General features: G+C 42.2%; 1 protein-coding gene across 7 annotated transcripts in view; it reads left to right on the top strand.

Annotated features, from left to right (window-relative positions):
- Positions 1-4,526: 4,526 nt before the first annotated feature.
- Positions 4,527-14,408, top strand: part of PRR14L (proline rich 14 like) — a 47,776-nt gene continuing 37,894 nt past the window's right edge. Inside the window, exons 1-3 of one of the 7 annotated variants that reach the window (XM_023525525.1) lie at positions 4,527-4,703; positions 5,112-5,235; positions 11,825-12,346. In XM_023525525.1, coding sequence (XP_023381293.1) covers positions 11,876-12,346 — 471 coding nt within the window. In that variant the 5' untranslated portion in view covers positions 4,527-4,703; positions 5,112-5,235; positions 11,825-11,875. The other 6 variants (XM_011384259.2, XM_011384261.2, XM_011384262.2 and 3 more) reach the window with 6 other exon arrangements.

Raw genomic sequence — 14,408 nt, forward strand, 5'->3', positions numbered from 1 at the left:
ACACCTTGTGATATAGAAACTATTATTGTCACTTTTTCAGTCCTGCCTTTAGAGCAAATGCATACTAAAATTACAATTTTAAAAAGACCTATTGTATTAATTTCAATTTCCGAAGCAAATAAAGTTGTTAGGACAGGAGAAAAAATGATTCATTTACAAGAAGAAAAAAAATTGCATTACTAAGTGTCATCCTATTCTGTAGATTTTTAGGCTCAAGGTGCTAGAAAAAGAGGAATTATTTTAGAGGGCTTGAATTTGTAGATGAGGTAAACTAGGGGCTCGCCTGAAGTTGCATGGAAAGTTAAGAGGCAGAGCTGATACTTTGGATTCTGGTTCAGTGCAGGACAGTACGCTGTTTCTACCCCTTCTCATTGTCACTATGAAAAGGTTCATGCTTTGATCATACCTGTCTTAAGCATATCTGCTGTTTCTCTCTCATAGAATGTAAGTTTCTCTTTTCTCCAAAACCAGTATGGACTAGAATTTTACGGAACATAAACAGTAAATATGTAATAAAAATTACAAATGAACGGTAGTAAACTGACAATATTCACAATGTTCCTTAAAAGTCAGAGTGCAAATGCTTTTAGAAGAGGCCTGTGCTCTCCAGTCATACTGGCCTCCAGCTACTGTATTATACTCGCTACTTCACTCAGTTAAATGGCCTATCTAGCCTCAATTGTCACATGAATCAGTGTGTAATTTTCAAGGCACTGGACACACCAGAACCACAGCCAAATGACACAACCCCCAAAGACCAATCAATACTGACCACTGCCCCCAAAGCCCTTCTTGTGGATGACTAGTTTGTAGACCTTTGTTGTTCTCATCTTGTACAGTTGTTTCCTTCAGCTGTTCCAAGCTTGGAGGAGAGAAGTCATCTTGCCTCCCTGCCATTGAAAAACAAACAAAAAGGCTGGAATGTCAGACTTTTATTTGCAACTGCTCTTTGATTGTAGGGTACTGAAAATACTGGTGCTGCTCGGCTAAGAGTTAGCACCAGCCCTTGGATGAAATCACTTTTCCAAGTTTAAGGACAGATAGAGAACAGAATCTGGGAACTAAAGGGGATTCCGGCCAGGGTCTAGACCAACCTCCAAGAAGACATTCTCTATCACACCCCTAAAGGGAAAACTTATAGTGAATGGGCCACTCATTACCTTGCCTCTATCTAAACCAATAACACTCAAATAATGAAAAGATAGTAAGAAGTAAGCACACTCATTCTGTAGATGAGGAACGTGAGGGCCAGAATAAGGGTCTTGCCCAAGGTCACTCAGAGACTGAGAGGCATTCCCACCGTTCACGTTTCGCCGTCAATTTCCTGGGTATACAAATGAGAGGAAGGCAAGGGTTCATTTCCCGTCTGTACAAATTCACAGAGGTTCCTCTCTCTGACCCTCATTCCACAGCTGAGTACACTGAAGCTCAGATAAATAAATTCTTGTCTAAGGTCACACAGCGAGTTCGCAGTGGAGCCAAGACTCCAACCAAAACCATGGCCCCCTCCCTCACGTTCCCCAAACCCGGGCCCGGGATAGCAGCTCCACTCACCCACAGCTCCGGAGCCCCTTTCCGCTTCAGGCCAGGGCCCCGAGAGCAGGACCCTACCTGGGTCTCCCGCACCTCCTCGGGACGCCGCACCTACGCCCCCACAACGTGTGCAGATTTCGTGCCGGAGGTCTAGGTGCCGAACCGCCCGCCCCAGCCAAAGAGCGCTCACCTGAGAACCCGCGCCGCTCCGGTGGCTCCGCCCTGGGGCCCCGCCCCCTTCCCGCCCACCCGCCCCGGGCCTCTCTAGCCCGGCCTCCGCCTCCTCTCGGTGTCCGTACCACTTCCCGATCCGGGGCTTGCGCCGGGGGCGTGGCATCGCGTACGGCCTCCAGCTTCGGCTGGCCCCCTGCAAATCACGCTTGCTTGCTAAACGGCAGCCAGCCTTAGAGAGGAAATCGTCTTCTTTCTAGACGTTCCTTAAGTAGATCCGAGCGCAAGCGCTTCGTTTTCTACCTAATGATCTCCTAACGTGGCAAACTCGGGCGAGTCTCCCCGAATCTATAAAGAGAATGTTATGGACCTTCGTCTGGTCTCACAGGGCTACTGAGAGGCACAAAACAGTTTCTGGGAGAACTTTTTGTAAAATGCAAAGGGCTGAGCACGTGCAACTTAGTGCGATGGCCCCTGCTAGGAAGTGTCCATTTTGGAGGTCTTTTCAAATCCTTCCAAACCCCAAATGATGTTCTGTGCCTCTTTGGTTATTAATAATAGGTATGGTAGCTTTTACAGACATCCTTATATAATCGTCACATCCCTATTAGGAGGCACATCCCTATCGTTTTTCACACATGAGGAAACATTGGGGAAAGAATGGATCCTTACCCGATGGAATCCAACTTGGCTCAAGCATTTAACGGGCATCCTCATGTCACATCCAAGGGTTCAGCCTAAACTCCTGTAGGTCGGGACATTTTTCTTTCCTCCAGGAGAAAAATCAAAGCTGTGTAGACTGTGCCTGAAGCTGGCCAAAGTCTCCTGACAGTTGCCAGCTCCACGTAATTGACCTATGGTTTTCGGATAATTTTGACTATTGAGAGAAAAAAACATCGCGTACCGCAAGGAGACCGGAATGGGTGAAAGGGCCCCGTGTTAAGAGAAGTAAGAGTTTTTTTAAGCATCCATGCTTTACTTTAGGATTTAGAATTTAAATATTAAATAATTGTAATTTTTGTATTAAAAGGAAACATATAATCAAGTGGACTGCAACAGTTGCAAATTTTTTCAAAGATGTTAAATGTAAAAGATTTTTTTTATGTTGCTAATTCAGGGACACACCCAGATCCCCCAGGCTGTTTTCTGAGCTGCAGTGGCTGGTGGGAAGTTCTTCCATCTCAGAAGGAGCTAATGGGTTTCTCTCTCTCCCAGTCCTCAGGAGAATTTGATTCTTCCTTCCGAGACACATCCATAATTGGTAGCATACCTTACAAAAGTAAATATTCCATTTTTTAATTTGGTCAAAATTTTTAATACACTTTGGCAAGTTTTGAGATTTTTAAAACTTGTCTAAAGCTGGTCAAGTTTAAGGGAGGCTGGAGCTCTCAAACTAGGGATCCAACAGCCTTGTTCATAACAACCACTGTGCTGCAACCACCTGCACGATGTGCCCAAAAACTCAATGAGCAAAATAAATGATATTTATTTAATGCAATAGTTAAAAATCAAAATTAATACAAAAATCCATCATGTACAAAATATCACGTTTTAAAATAAAAACAAGATCCATAATGGTGCCATGCAAAATTGTTAGTGCCTGGATTTTTCAGATCCCCTTCTATAGGCAAATAGTTGCTTGAGAAAGTACTCGAGGACATGGATACCGTAATCACAGAGATGTTTTAAAATATATTTCTAGTTAATTCATCCTAATTCATATATAGATATCTGTAATAGCCTATATATGAACTGTACATTTATGCAGCTATACATGCACTTGTAAACAATAGGGTTGGCATTTGGGTTTGTATATCTGCAGCCTTAACTAAAGCTGGGAAAACCATCATCTCAGCCATTAATAGCCTGTATGGTGAGTGGCTCAAAGATATCTTGATCAGAAAAGGGAGAATTAAAGTCGCCCCCAAACCTTTATTTTCTCTAAGGTCCAAGAAGCAACAGATTTCTATTTTTAATACAAAGGGGTGTGATTTGGGGCAAGGCGACAGCATTCTCTGGACCTCCTCAATTCCCTCTTAGATAAACATTCCTTCAAATGTCTGTCAATTATCTACTTGAGCAGGACTCTGCTAGGTGCTGAGCAAAAATGAACAAAATACACGGGGTGGGAATTGACAGATGATAAATGAGCCAATAGAGGTGAAACATGGCAATTTCAGCCAGTGTTAAAACTATGAATAAATTAAAACAAAACGTCTTAAAGAAAGGGTCCCCAACCCCCCAGGCCGCAGCAGGAGGTGAGCAGTGGTCACACCAGCGAAGCTTCATCTAGATTTACAGCCACTCCCCAGCGCTAGCATCACTGCCTCAGCTCCACCTCAGATCATCAGGCATTAGGTTCTCATAGGAGCACTGGTCCCTGATGCCAAAAAGGTTGGGGACCGCTGCCTTAAAGGACTGGAGGAAAAGGTACCATTTAGATTTAGTGGTCTGTGTGATGAGAAAGAGCAATGACCTGACAGGACTTAAAACACTGATTCCAGTTATAAAGGTATCTTGGGCTGCCATAGTGGAAGGCAGGAGGCCCCCTAGAATTGCAGCCGTCCAGGCCTGAGAAACAGTGGACTGAACCAGGGTGTTAGCGGTAGAGACAGACACTAGGCCCTGGGTCTCAGCAGGAGCAGGGTCAAAAGGTGTATTCTCCTTTAAGAGTGCGGGCCTCAGGGGCGGTAAGCGACCTGGGTCTACTCAGCACTGGAGGAGACTCGGCGCTGGAAGAGCCGCCCCTAAGACTGCGCGCGCGCGCCATGCGGGGGAGGAACTTGGGCGAGCCCGCATGGCTAGCTCAGGCCCCGGATGAGGAAGTACAGGGCGGGGGAGGGGCGGAGGGAGGATCATAGAGACTAAGAGGCTGCGGCGGCGGGAGCGCCCCTGGGCTCTCTCGGCTCGGTAGGCTCAGGTAGACTTCGCGGCGGCGGAGCTGCGGCTGCAGAGGCCGGTCTGGCGCGGCGAGCACGAGCTGCGGAGCAGGCCTCAGGGTAAGAGGTCGGGGACGGGAAGGCTTACGGGCGTAGCCGCCCCGCCCCAGTCCACCCTGAGGGGACCATCCGCTGGGAGGTACAGGTTGAGGGGGAGCCCGGACCCCCGCCCTCTCGGGGTGCCGAAGGGAACGGAGGCTGCGCTGCGGGCGGCGGAACGACCCAGGGAGAGGGAAGAGACCAGGCCCCGCGTCGCGAGAGGGAAACGGCTTCTCCGAGTCAGGGCTCGGATGGGGGAGAGATACTCCTCTTCAACCTCGATACGTCGAGGGACCCCCAACTTCTCTTTTCGCGGAGGGCGACGCCCCGTGTCGTGGGCGGACGCTCTTCCCCAGCGCCAGTGCGTTTATCAGCAGAGCGAGATCTGGCTCCCACGGTGCAAGAGGGCGATTCTGAACTTATTTTAAGGAGGTACAAGAGATAACCCCCAACAAGACCTTTCCTCCGATTTGGTCATCGCCCGCCCCCCAAGTGAAGAGCGAGACTCAACTTGCCTAAAAGTGACAGAGGGGATCATCCTTCCCTGTGAAAGGTAGACTTACCTTCCCTCCTTTATTTTTCACTTTTACCCCGAGATATAGAAAAGAAGACCCTAAATTTACTTTATGGTAGAAGTCAGTCTTTCTCCCCTCCCCCAATCATGTCCGCAGAGGGAGCCTCGCGTCTCTTCCCCCTAAGTCTCTTGGAGTGCAGTGAGCTCCTTTCCTTTGCACAATTAAGAGCATGGCGTTTAGAGTGTAATAGTTGCAAGCCTGTGTCTCCCACTTCTCATCTTTGTGACCTTGACGAATCATTTAATCTTTCTCACTCTCAACCCATCTCTAATTTGGGTACTTCTTTTCATAGAATTGTCTTAGGGCTGTAAGAGAATTTGTGTAAGTGCTTAGTACATAGTAACCATTTGGTAAATTGTTGCTATTACCGTTACTTAATTTGTTTTAAAAGGAAACTAATATCTTATACAGAAAAACAGATTTTTCCATTCCTGTCTCTTCCCATCGCAAGTATTCAATCCATCCTTTCTCACAAGAAAGGAGACTTTTCCCTTGGGGTGGAGAAAGAGGCACTTCTAATCCTCTTAGACCCTACCACACTCCCCCAATTAACAAAGAGGGCCTTAATTAGAATAATCAGGAAAACGGACTTTTGTTTTTGCAAACAGGTCTGTACTCCTAGAGGTGGGGAGACTTGATACCTAAAGCTAGCCTTTTCTTTGTTCACAGAACCTATCTCTTCTTCCTCACTGGTTAGAGATGTCCTCTCCCACTCCCCCTACTTGCTGTAGTGACGAAAAAGCTTTCTAGCTACACGCCCCCCAAGAGGGAGATTATAACTTCTTTCTCTTGCTCTTCCAAGAAAAATAAGACTATACCTTAAAGAAGAGGACTCTGTCATACTGTATATTTAGAGCGGCACAGATGTTTTTTTTTCTCTTCCTCTGAAAAAGAAATGAAAATCTTTTATGCAGAGTCTGTCAGTATAAATGAGTAGCATTTTCACTCCCTATGTGGAGACGGATTCTTTTTCTGCATGTTAGTAAAGGGAGGAAAAGGGAAACAGTTTGATGCTTTTGAGATTTCCTGTGCACTCCATGTTGAAGAGCTGAGCACTGTTTAGTATATGGGCTTCTCTTCCCCACTTTCAGTTTGTCTAGAGATCTTGTAAAAGATTCTTCTCTCCCTGTCCCTCAAGAAGAGGCCCCTTCTCCGAAGTCCCTCGTGGAGGGACTGGCCACAGTGTCCGAATCTTTGGAAAAGTAAGCGCTTTTCTCAAGGTGAAAAGAGTGTTGTGAACTTCTGAGGGCTTTATCATTATTGTGAGTATTGTCCCTTGAAACAAGTAGCAGCTCCCAGAGTTATTAACTATTCTTTCCATTAAGAACAGCCCTTTTGCATTGAAATTAAAGGGAGGGGAGACCTTCACACTCAGGATTATTAGGGCACATGGTTTTCTGTTCTGCTGTTTTCTTTGTTTGGTTTTGTTCCCTATTTTTTGCTTAGTGCTATAAACTTTGTACCCCCAGAACTTTGGTTTTGGAGAATATTTGAACAACTAAAGTAAAAATTTACTTTGTCAGGTTTTTAGTATTGTAAAATGTATTCTAATGAGATTGAGAGCTGCAATGTTAATCTTTCGCTGGTAATTTTTTTTTCTCTTGCTTTTATTTGGTGAGATAGGAATTAATACTGCCAAATTACCTGAAGACACATTAAAGAAAAGCTTTCCAGTTTTGTATGTAAAATGTTCTTAAATTACCTCTGTTTGCCCTTCAGTACTTGCAGTGGGGATTAGTCTGAGCTATGTACAGTTGTTGGTGTCCAAGGGTGTGTTTTGCTGAAACAAAGTGAATAGAAAAGTTTTTCTTAGAACCATATGATTTTAATGGGTGGCAAGACCTTTGAGGTTATTTTGTTTAACTTGTTAATTTTACACATTTAAAACTAGCCCAAGAAAATTAAGTGACACACTCCAGGCCATGCAGCTAGTAAGTGCAAGGCAGGATAGGGACCCCGGTCTCCCCACACGGAGACCTGCATCTAGACTGCTCCCAGCACTGCTTCTGCATTTGAAACACGAAGATCTGCAGATGATTGTTCTCTATTCAAAAGAATTTCTTTTATTGGAAGAATTGTACTGCATACTCCCTATAAACATTAGTCATCAATTCCTTAAACAATTTAATTATTTGTGTTATGATAAAGATGACAAGCCAAAGTAGCAGCTGGCAAGAATTGGTCGTGAAACTTTGGGTTATTTTTGGCTTATGCCTCAAACTAGGTAATTATCTGGTGTCCTTACCCAATAGGTTGGTTATAAGTCATCAATAAGAATTAAGCCGTAAATCCCTGTCTACATTTTATAAGCATGTGTTACTTTTTCCTCTTACTTGAAGTTTATTTAACATTTTAATGTAAAAACTTTTATGGTTGAGGCAGAGAGCTGACATTTGGAAAATAAAGGGATATACAGTTAGCAGTTATTTTTTTATTGCTATGTATTTGGATCTAGGGAAATAATGTTTTAAAAAATTTCAACATATATAACATACTCATTGTAAAAAAAAAAAAAAGTGCAACATACAGATAAGTCATTTGTGATCCCATCACCCCGCATGACACTGTTAATACTGGGCTTTTTTTCTTTCATTTTCCTATATGCATATGTATTTTACAAAAAAAAAAACAATCCTGATGTTATGTAGTTTGATAAAATATCCCGGGCAGCTTTCTGTGTAGAAATATATTTCTACACCATTTAAAATTTCTCCATTGTATTCAGAGATTTAAAGGACTTGAATGGTAAATTTTCATTCCTTTTCTGCAGTCTCGTGGCATGACCAATATCTTGATAGTGAGCTGAGAATAATTTTAAACTGCTACTCTAGGCTTGCATCTAAATATTACTCCATCTCTGGGGGTTCCAGCCAAGGGACTCAGCTGTTCTTAGTGACTCAACTGTGGATACCACTGAGAAACTTGAGGACCCAGAGTTGGGCTAGGGGAAAGAGGAGGAAGTATCTGTTTTGTTTCAGCAGCCCATGTGCCTCGTTGTTCTACAGGTTGAAATTTCTTAGCATTATATCTCTACCAAATAAGAGTATCAAGAGATGATGATAGCTTTGTGATGTTTGGCTTTTGTAAATTGGAAGTTATCTCTTGGTAACCAAAGCATTTAAAATTCTGTTTCAACCAATGCCAGTTTACAGTGTATGTGGAGACATAGGAAAGAGAAAGGCCCTGTTTTCCCTGAGGAATATTTTGAGCCATTTTGTGATTATCGATATTACCTCTTTTTGATAAAGATCTGTTCAGTAAATGTATATTTTTGCATGAGTTTATAGAGAACAGATTCTTGAGTTAGGACCACAGCGATGGAAAGGAGTGGAATTTGTTAGAAACACTGCTTGAGTTGAGTCTGGGCTATGAAGTGCTAACTGAAAGGCAAGTGGAAGGTCAGATAGTTATATTTGTGGATTCAAGTCAGAGTTCTAGGCTAATGAGTAAGATGCCATTACCAAGAGAGGCAACAGGAACAGAAATAAGTGTATAAATTTACTGAGGGCATCTTATTCATTCCTGTTTCTCAGCTTTTTGCATGTAGTAAGGCTCAATTATTCATTGGGTTGAATGTTCTGTTTTAGATATGTTAGGTTTTGTGGGAGGCTACCATCCTTATGAGTAAAACAGATCAGGAACTTGAGAAAAGGTGGGGGTTAGGGATACGTTTCTTTCTTTTTTTTTTCCCCTAATTAACTTTGGTAAGTTGTAATTCATATACCATACAATTCACAAGCTTAAATTGTATAATTCAGTGGTTTTTGGCATAATCAGGAAATCACAGAATGTGCAGCCATCACTTCAATCAATTTTAGAACGTTTTTATTGTCCTCCAAAAAAAAACTCCATTAGCAGCCACTCCCTAGTTCTCCACCTCTCCTAGCACTAAGCAATCACTAATCCATTTTCTGCCTGGATTTACCTACTCTGGACATTCGTGTAAATGGGATCTTATGATATGTGGTCTTTGTGACTGGCTTCTTTTACTTACCATAATGTTTTCAAGGTTCATCCATGCTGTATCATGAATCAGTACGTCTAATTTCTTTTTAAAGTTGAGTTGATGTGGATAGACCACATTTTGTTTCTCCATCAGTTGATGGACATTTGAGTTGTTTTCACTTTTTGGCGCTTGTGAATGTGAACATTTGTACAAGTTTCTGTGTGGATACATAGGTTTTTTTACACATACACTTTGGAGTAGACATGCTGGGTCATGTGGTCACTCTGCTAAAAGGGACAGTTTTGAGTCATCCTCATAGCAGAGAAGCTGCAAGGAAAGGTGAGGTCATCGAAAAAGTGAAGCTTGCAAAGGGAGGCATGTCAAGGAGTAAACTTGAGAACACCCACACATTGGTGGCACACAGGAAGAAGCGCTCTTGAGCGTAAGCTGGTGGACAGACCACAGAGCTGATCTCCATCAGCAAACCTGCTCTTTCACAGTATTTTTCACTGCACTGTTCTGATCTATATGTGGTATGACAGCCAGAAACTGGATTGTGTTTGTTGTTGAGAAACGGAAACGGAACCAAATTAAAATTGAGCACCTTTGGGGCAAGGGCATCAAATAGCAATTCCACTTTATCTCCGTTAACCCCCACCTACCTACTCACACATGCACACAAAACAGCCTAATCCAGGGAGGTAGAGGAGAAAGGAGAAGACTAGCCTCAAAAAGAATGCATTTCTCTCAGCACTGTTTATGAGTCTCATTTGATTCTCGCCGTATTCCTATACACAACAGTTTATCTCTCTTTCCTTCTTCGAATTCAAGTTTCTTCATCAGCCTTCCTGTGTTACCTAAACTTTATGGACCAGTAGCCTGATTTCCTGTAATTTCTAGTGTTTAAGTAGTGTACGTTTCCTTAAAAACAATAAGGACTCCCAGTGGATGAAAGCATCGAAACGTGAGTAAACCATTCACCACAGGTTGGAAAACCAAGAGAAAGGCAGATCAGTCCAGAGCGAGAGGACCTGTCACCTGCCCTTCCTCACCCCCAGCTTGGGTCCAGATGGCACAAGTCAAAATGGGACCTTGTGTGCAAGGAGGAACGATTGTCAGTCTAGGAGTATTCAAGGAACCGGTGCTTCTTCATTTGGAGACAGAGCATGTGCCTTTGTATAAGCGAAGTCTGTGGGCTCCCCCAGATAATCAAAGTAGGAATCGAGGCAGGGACCAAGGAGACTGAGCATGTAGAGATCTGTATGCTCAGAAATCTGGTTGTGGTCAGACAGCTCAGGAGTCACAACAGTTCCGTAGCCAGCCTGGATTTACTTGTATGTGATATATTTATTTGGGGAAAAGATGGATGTTATGAAGTGGTAGGAAAATCAGCTGGCTTTCTGAAACATCCTTTCCTATGTGCATTTTGGCCAAAGGGATTTGTCATCAATGCCCCTAACATAAATCCTTTTTATGAACTTTGAGTTGCCGAACATTTCTCATCTTTTCTCTCCTTGTTTAGGGTTAGAAAAGGCACCAGGAGTGAAAGCATGTGCTGTCTTATTTGCTTAACCAATTTCCACCTTGATCAGGTCAAATGGGATTTTGTGGAAACCGCATACATTATTTATTGGTGGACTAAAATGGCAAAGTTACCAGCCAGGAATCCCTGGTTCTGGGTGTACCATTTCCTGGCTGTGTGTATGTATGTGTGTGTGTGTGTGTGTGTGTGTGTGTGTGTGCGTGCGCACATGTACGCACTTGCATGTGTTTGACTAATAATATAGTATTATGAACTATCTAGATATAAATATTATAGCAAATAACCTGTATTTCCATCACTCAATAGAAGAAATTAAACATTCCCATTTCAAATAAAGTCCCCTGGGTATTCCTCTCCTTACTTTCAGATAACCGTGTAATATTTTAGGTAGGTCACTTTTAACTTCTTCAGGTGTGATTTTAAGGTCTATAATGGGAAGATGATAGCTGCCCTACTTAGCTCACAGGGTTGTTGTGAGAATCAAATGAATTGGCTGTGAAGGCACTTGGAAAATATCAAGATGCTAAATAAAAAGAAAGATTCTGCTAAAGAATGTCTGTGCCAGCCTGGGTAGATAGAGCTTAAGTGTTTGGTAAGCAGTGAAGGAAAGGAATTCATTTTTCTCTATATCTCCTTTCAAAGAGAATTCTTAATGAAGAAAAGCCAATGAATCACATTCTTCAGAGTCCTTCAGTATATATTCATTCAGCAAATATTTACTGAGTGTACCCACTGTGTGTCAAGTACCTATTCCAGGCAGTCGGGAATATAGCAGTGAACAAAACGAGCAAGGTTCACGCTCTGAAAACAAGTAGAAACCTGTCTTTGTCTTCTAATTTACATCAGGTCTATCTTTGGATGCTCAGACATATTCTCATGTACATTTGTTGGCCCTCCAGGTTTAAAATGAGAATTTTCATAAGGCAGTTTATTAAGGAGAATTTTTTGGTGCCAGATAACGCTGGCATTTGAGGTAGAATTTATTATCCTTATTATAGCTGGCTTGAGCTTGGAAGAAAACCTTTTTTTCTACCCTGCAAGGTTTTAAACTTTTATCCCTTCCTTTGATTTGTGTCAGGGTGAACCGTTTGATGTTAAAGACTTGACTCCATAATCTACATCTGCCCTAATGCTGTCATCCGGAGTAGAGACTCAGCCAGTTCCACTTGATTCCTCCATGTCTGCCGTGGTACAGGAATTATACTCTGAAATCCCAGTAAGTGTCTCCAAAGAGCTTCATGCTGACCCTGAGCCAAGTGTGATTCCAGATGTAAAACCTGGAGCCTCAAGCTCTCTTATAAGTCAGAGTAGGGCAGTGCCCTTGGAGCTGCAGAGGACTCATGCGGAAAGTTGTTTTGAAGAAACCTCTGAGACCTTGGATCATGGGGGTGAGCCTGGGCGGTGTGGGCTGGTGGACTTCACAGCAGGTTCTGTGGCTTCTGGGATCTTGGATAGGGAAGAGAAAACAAAGAGCATGGAGCTAAAGGTCTTCAGAGATCGAGGGGACCAGGTGGAAATTGTAAGAGACCCCTGTGAGGGAGCAAAGGAAGACCTGTGTCAACATTCCACAGCCGCTGAAGAAAAGATCAGCCCAAGTCAGGTAAGAAAAGAGATCTTGATTCAGATGAGATGACTGTGAATGACAGCTTTCCAGAGTAACTTCACATGATAAAGTACGATGCTGACAGGTAGCTTATGATTTATTGAAACATTTCCAAAATGTTGATTTGGATGTTAACTTTCTTTTGATGATCTTTTAAAACATTTGCATCACATCAAACACTTGAGAGGAAGTGCTTATCTAATGAAAAGGTGTCACTTCTCTGAAGTAGCTATTGTATATGAACTGTTGAGTCTCTTTGTGGTAGTCATGTAGTATTTCTGCATCTGGTGTTAAGAAATGATCTGTACTTATTCCTGAAGTTTTGCTAGTATCATAATTAGTAGTAGTATCACAGAGCGAGATGTCACCAAGGTATTTTTGAGGGAGGTTGTTGATTCAGGTAGGGCATCATAGAATGGATACCCTTGAGAGGTCTCCATATTTTGAAACAAGTCCTTAGCTTTGCAGGTCCAGGAACTTGACTTTTTTTTTTTTTTTTTTAGTACATCAGAGGTAGTGGTCTCCAAAGAACTGACCCATGCTAAACCATTTCATGAAGGGCTAAAGTATAAATCAGAAAGCCACTTTTTAAAGAAATACACAGTTAAAAGTAGAATCATTACTTCGTAGGACATGGGATATATCTCTGTGAGTTTGAACCTAGAGTTAAGAAGAGTTAATTAGGTGAGACTAATGGTTAGTTAGCTGTGAGAGACCCCAATTCTTAAAGGAATATACCTGCCAGGTGGACTAGAAAACTTGCTTTCTCCCCTGGATGGTGCCTTAGACCAGGAGTTAACAAACTTTTTCTGTAAAGGACCATGTAGTAAATACATATTTTAGGCTTTGCGGGACATATGGTCCCTGTCAAAACTACTCAACTTTGCCATTGCACAGTTGTAAAGTGAACTATGTAAACAAATGAGTGTGGCTGTATAAATAAAACTTTATTTGTAAGCACAGGTACTAGCCTGCGGACTGTAGTTTGCCAGCCCTTGCTCTAGAACCACTAATAAATTCATATTCTCTGGGCATCCTGGGCTACGCTTCATTCTCCACCTGATAAATACATCATTTCTTTACACAGTTTACAGGGCAATTGATTATTAGTAGGCTGCATATATTGACCATAATTAGGAATGGATAAAACATTAAGTAACAGTTGAATGTTATAATTACATTTTATGCTTTGATGACCTACTCTTAAAAATATAGTTAAATGAGTTAGGTAACAGATTCAGGATCTAAAAGTTTCTTTTTGATATGGTGGGCTGAGAGTCTAACAAGATGAAAGTTTCTTAATGTAATATTCGATATAAAAATAAGCATATATAAATTATGAAGTAATGAACACAACATATATATATATATGTACACACATACCACCTAACCTAAGAACTAGAAGATTACTGTCTCTCTTTTCCTTTTTCAAAACTATCCCTTTTTTACCTTCCATCTCCACCAGAAGTAAATACTATTCTGATTTGTGTAAAGCAAAATGAAACAATATATATAAATGTAAGATTTTGTATTTGGTTTTATAAATTGAACTCCACTAGTTAAAAAAGAAAAGCAGTATGTATGGAGAAACAGCATACCTGCAGGTTTTAGCTGGTCAGTTAAAGGTAACTGTGGTATGGCTGCCATGAAAAGCCAGTTTGCTTTTACTATACATTAACAGAAATGTGTTGCCTGGACTGAGAGGTAGTAGTTGTGCTCTGTTGTATTCTGGTTAGCCTATATCCAGAATATCATAATCACATTCTCCTCTTCCCCGGCACTCAGCTTAGCTCAAGATGCCCCAGGCTGAGGGGATGATGTTAGAGAGGAAGCAAGGAATGTGTCAGTGTTGGGGTTCCTGGCCAAAGTGGATCCTACGCCCTCCTACCCATGCTGAACCTGATGTCATATGTGGAAGGGGTAGAGAAAACCGGGAATGTATTCATGGATAAGAACTCACACTGAAAATACACTGTTGCAAGCCAAGTTTCTGGGCCATCCTTTGAAAAGAGAAAAATCAAGAGAAGTCTTCAAGAATTCGGAGGGCTGTCAAGCAGAA

The sequence above is a fragment of the Pteropus vampyrus genome, unplaced genomic scaffold (assembly GCF_000151845.1).
Source record: "Pteropus vampyrus isolate Shadow unplaced genomic scaffold, Pvam_2.0 Scaffold568, whole genome shotgun sequence".
Taxonomy (NCBI): Eukaryota; Metazoa; Chordata; class Mammalia; order Chiroptera; family Pteropodidae; genus Pteropus; species Pteropus vampyrus.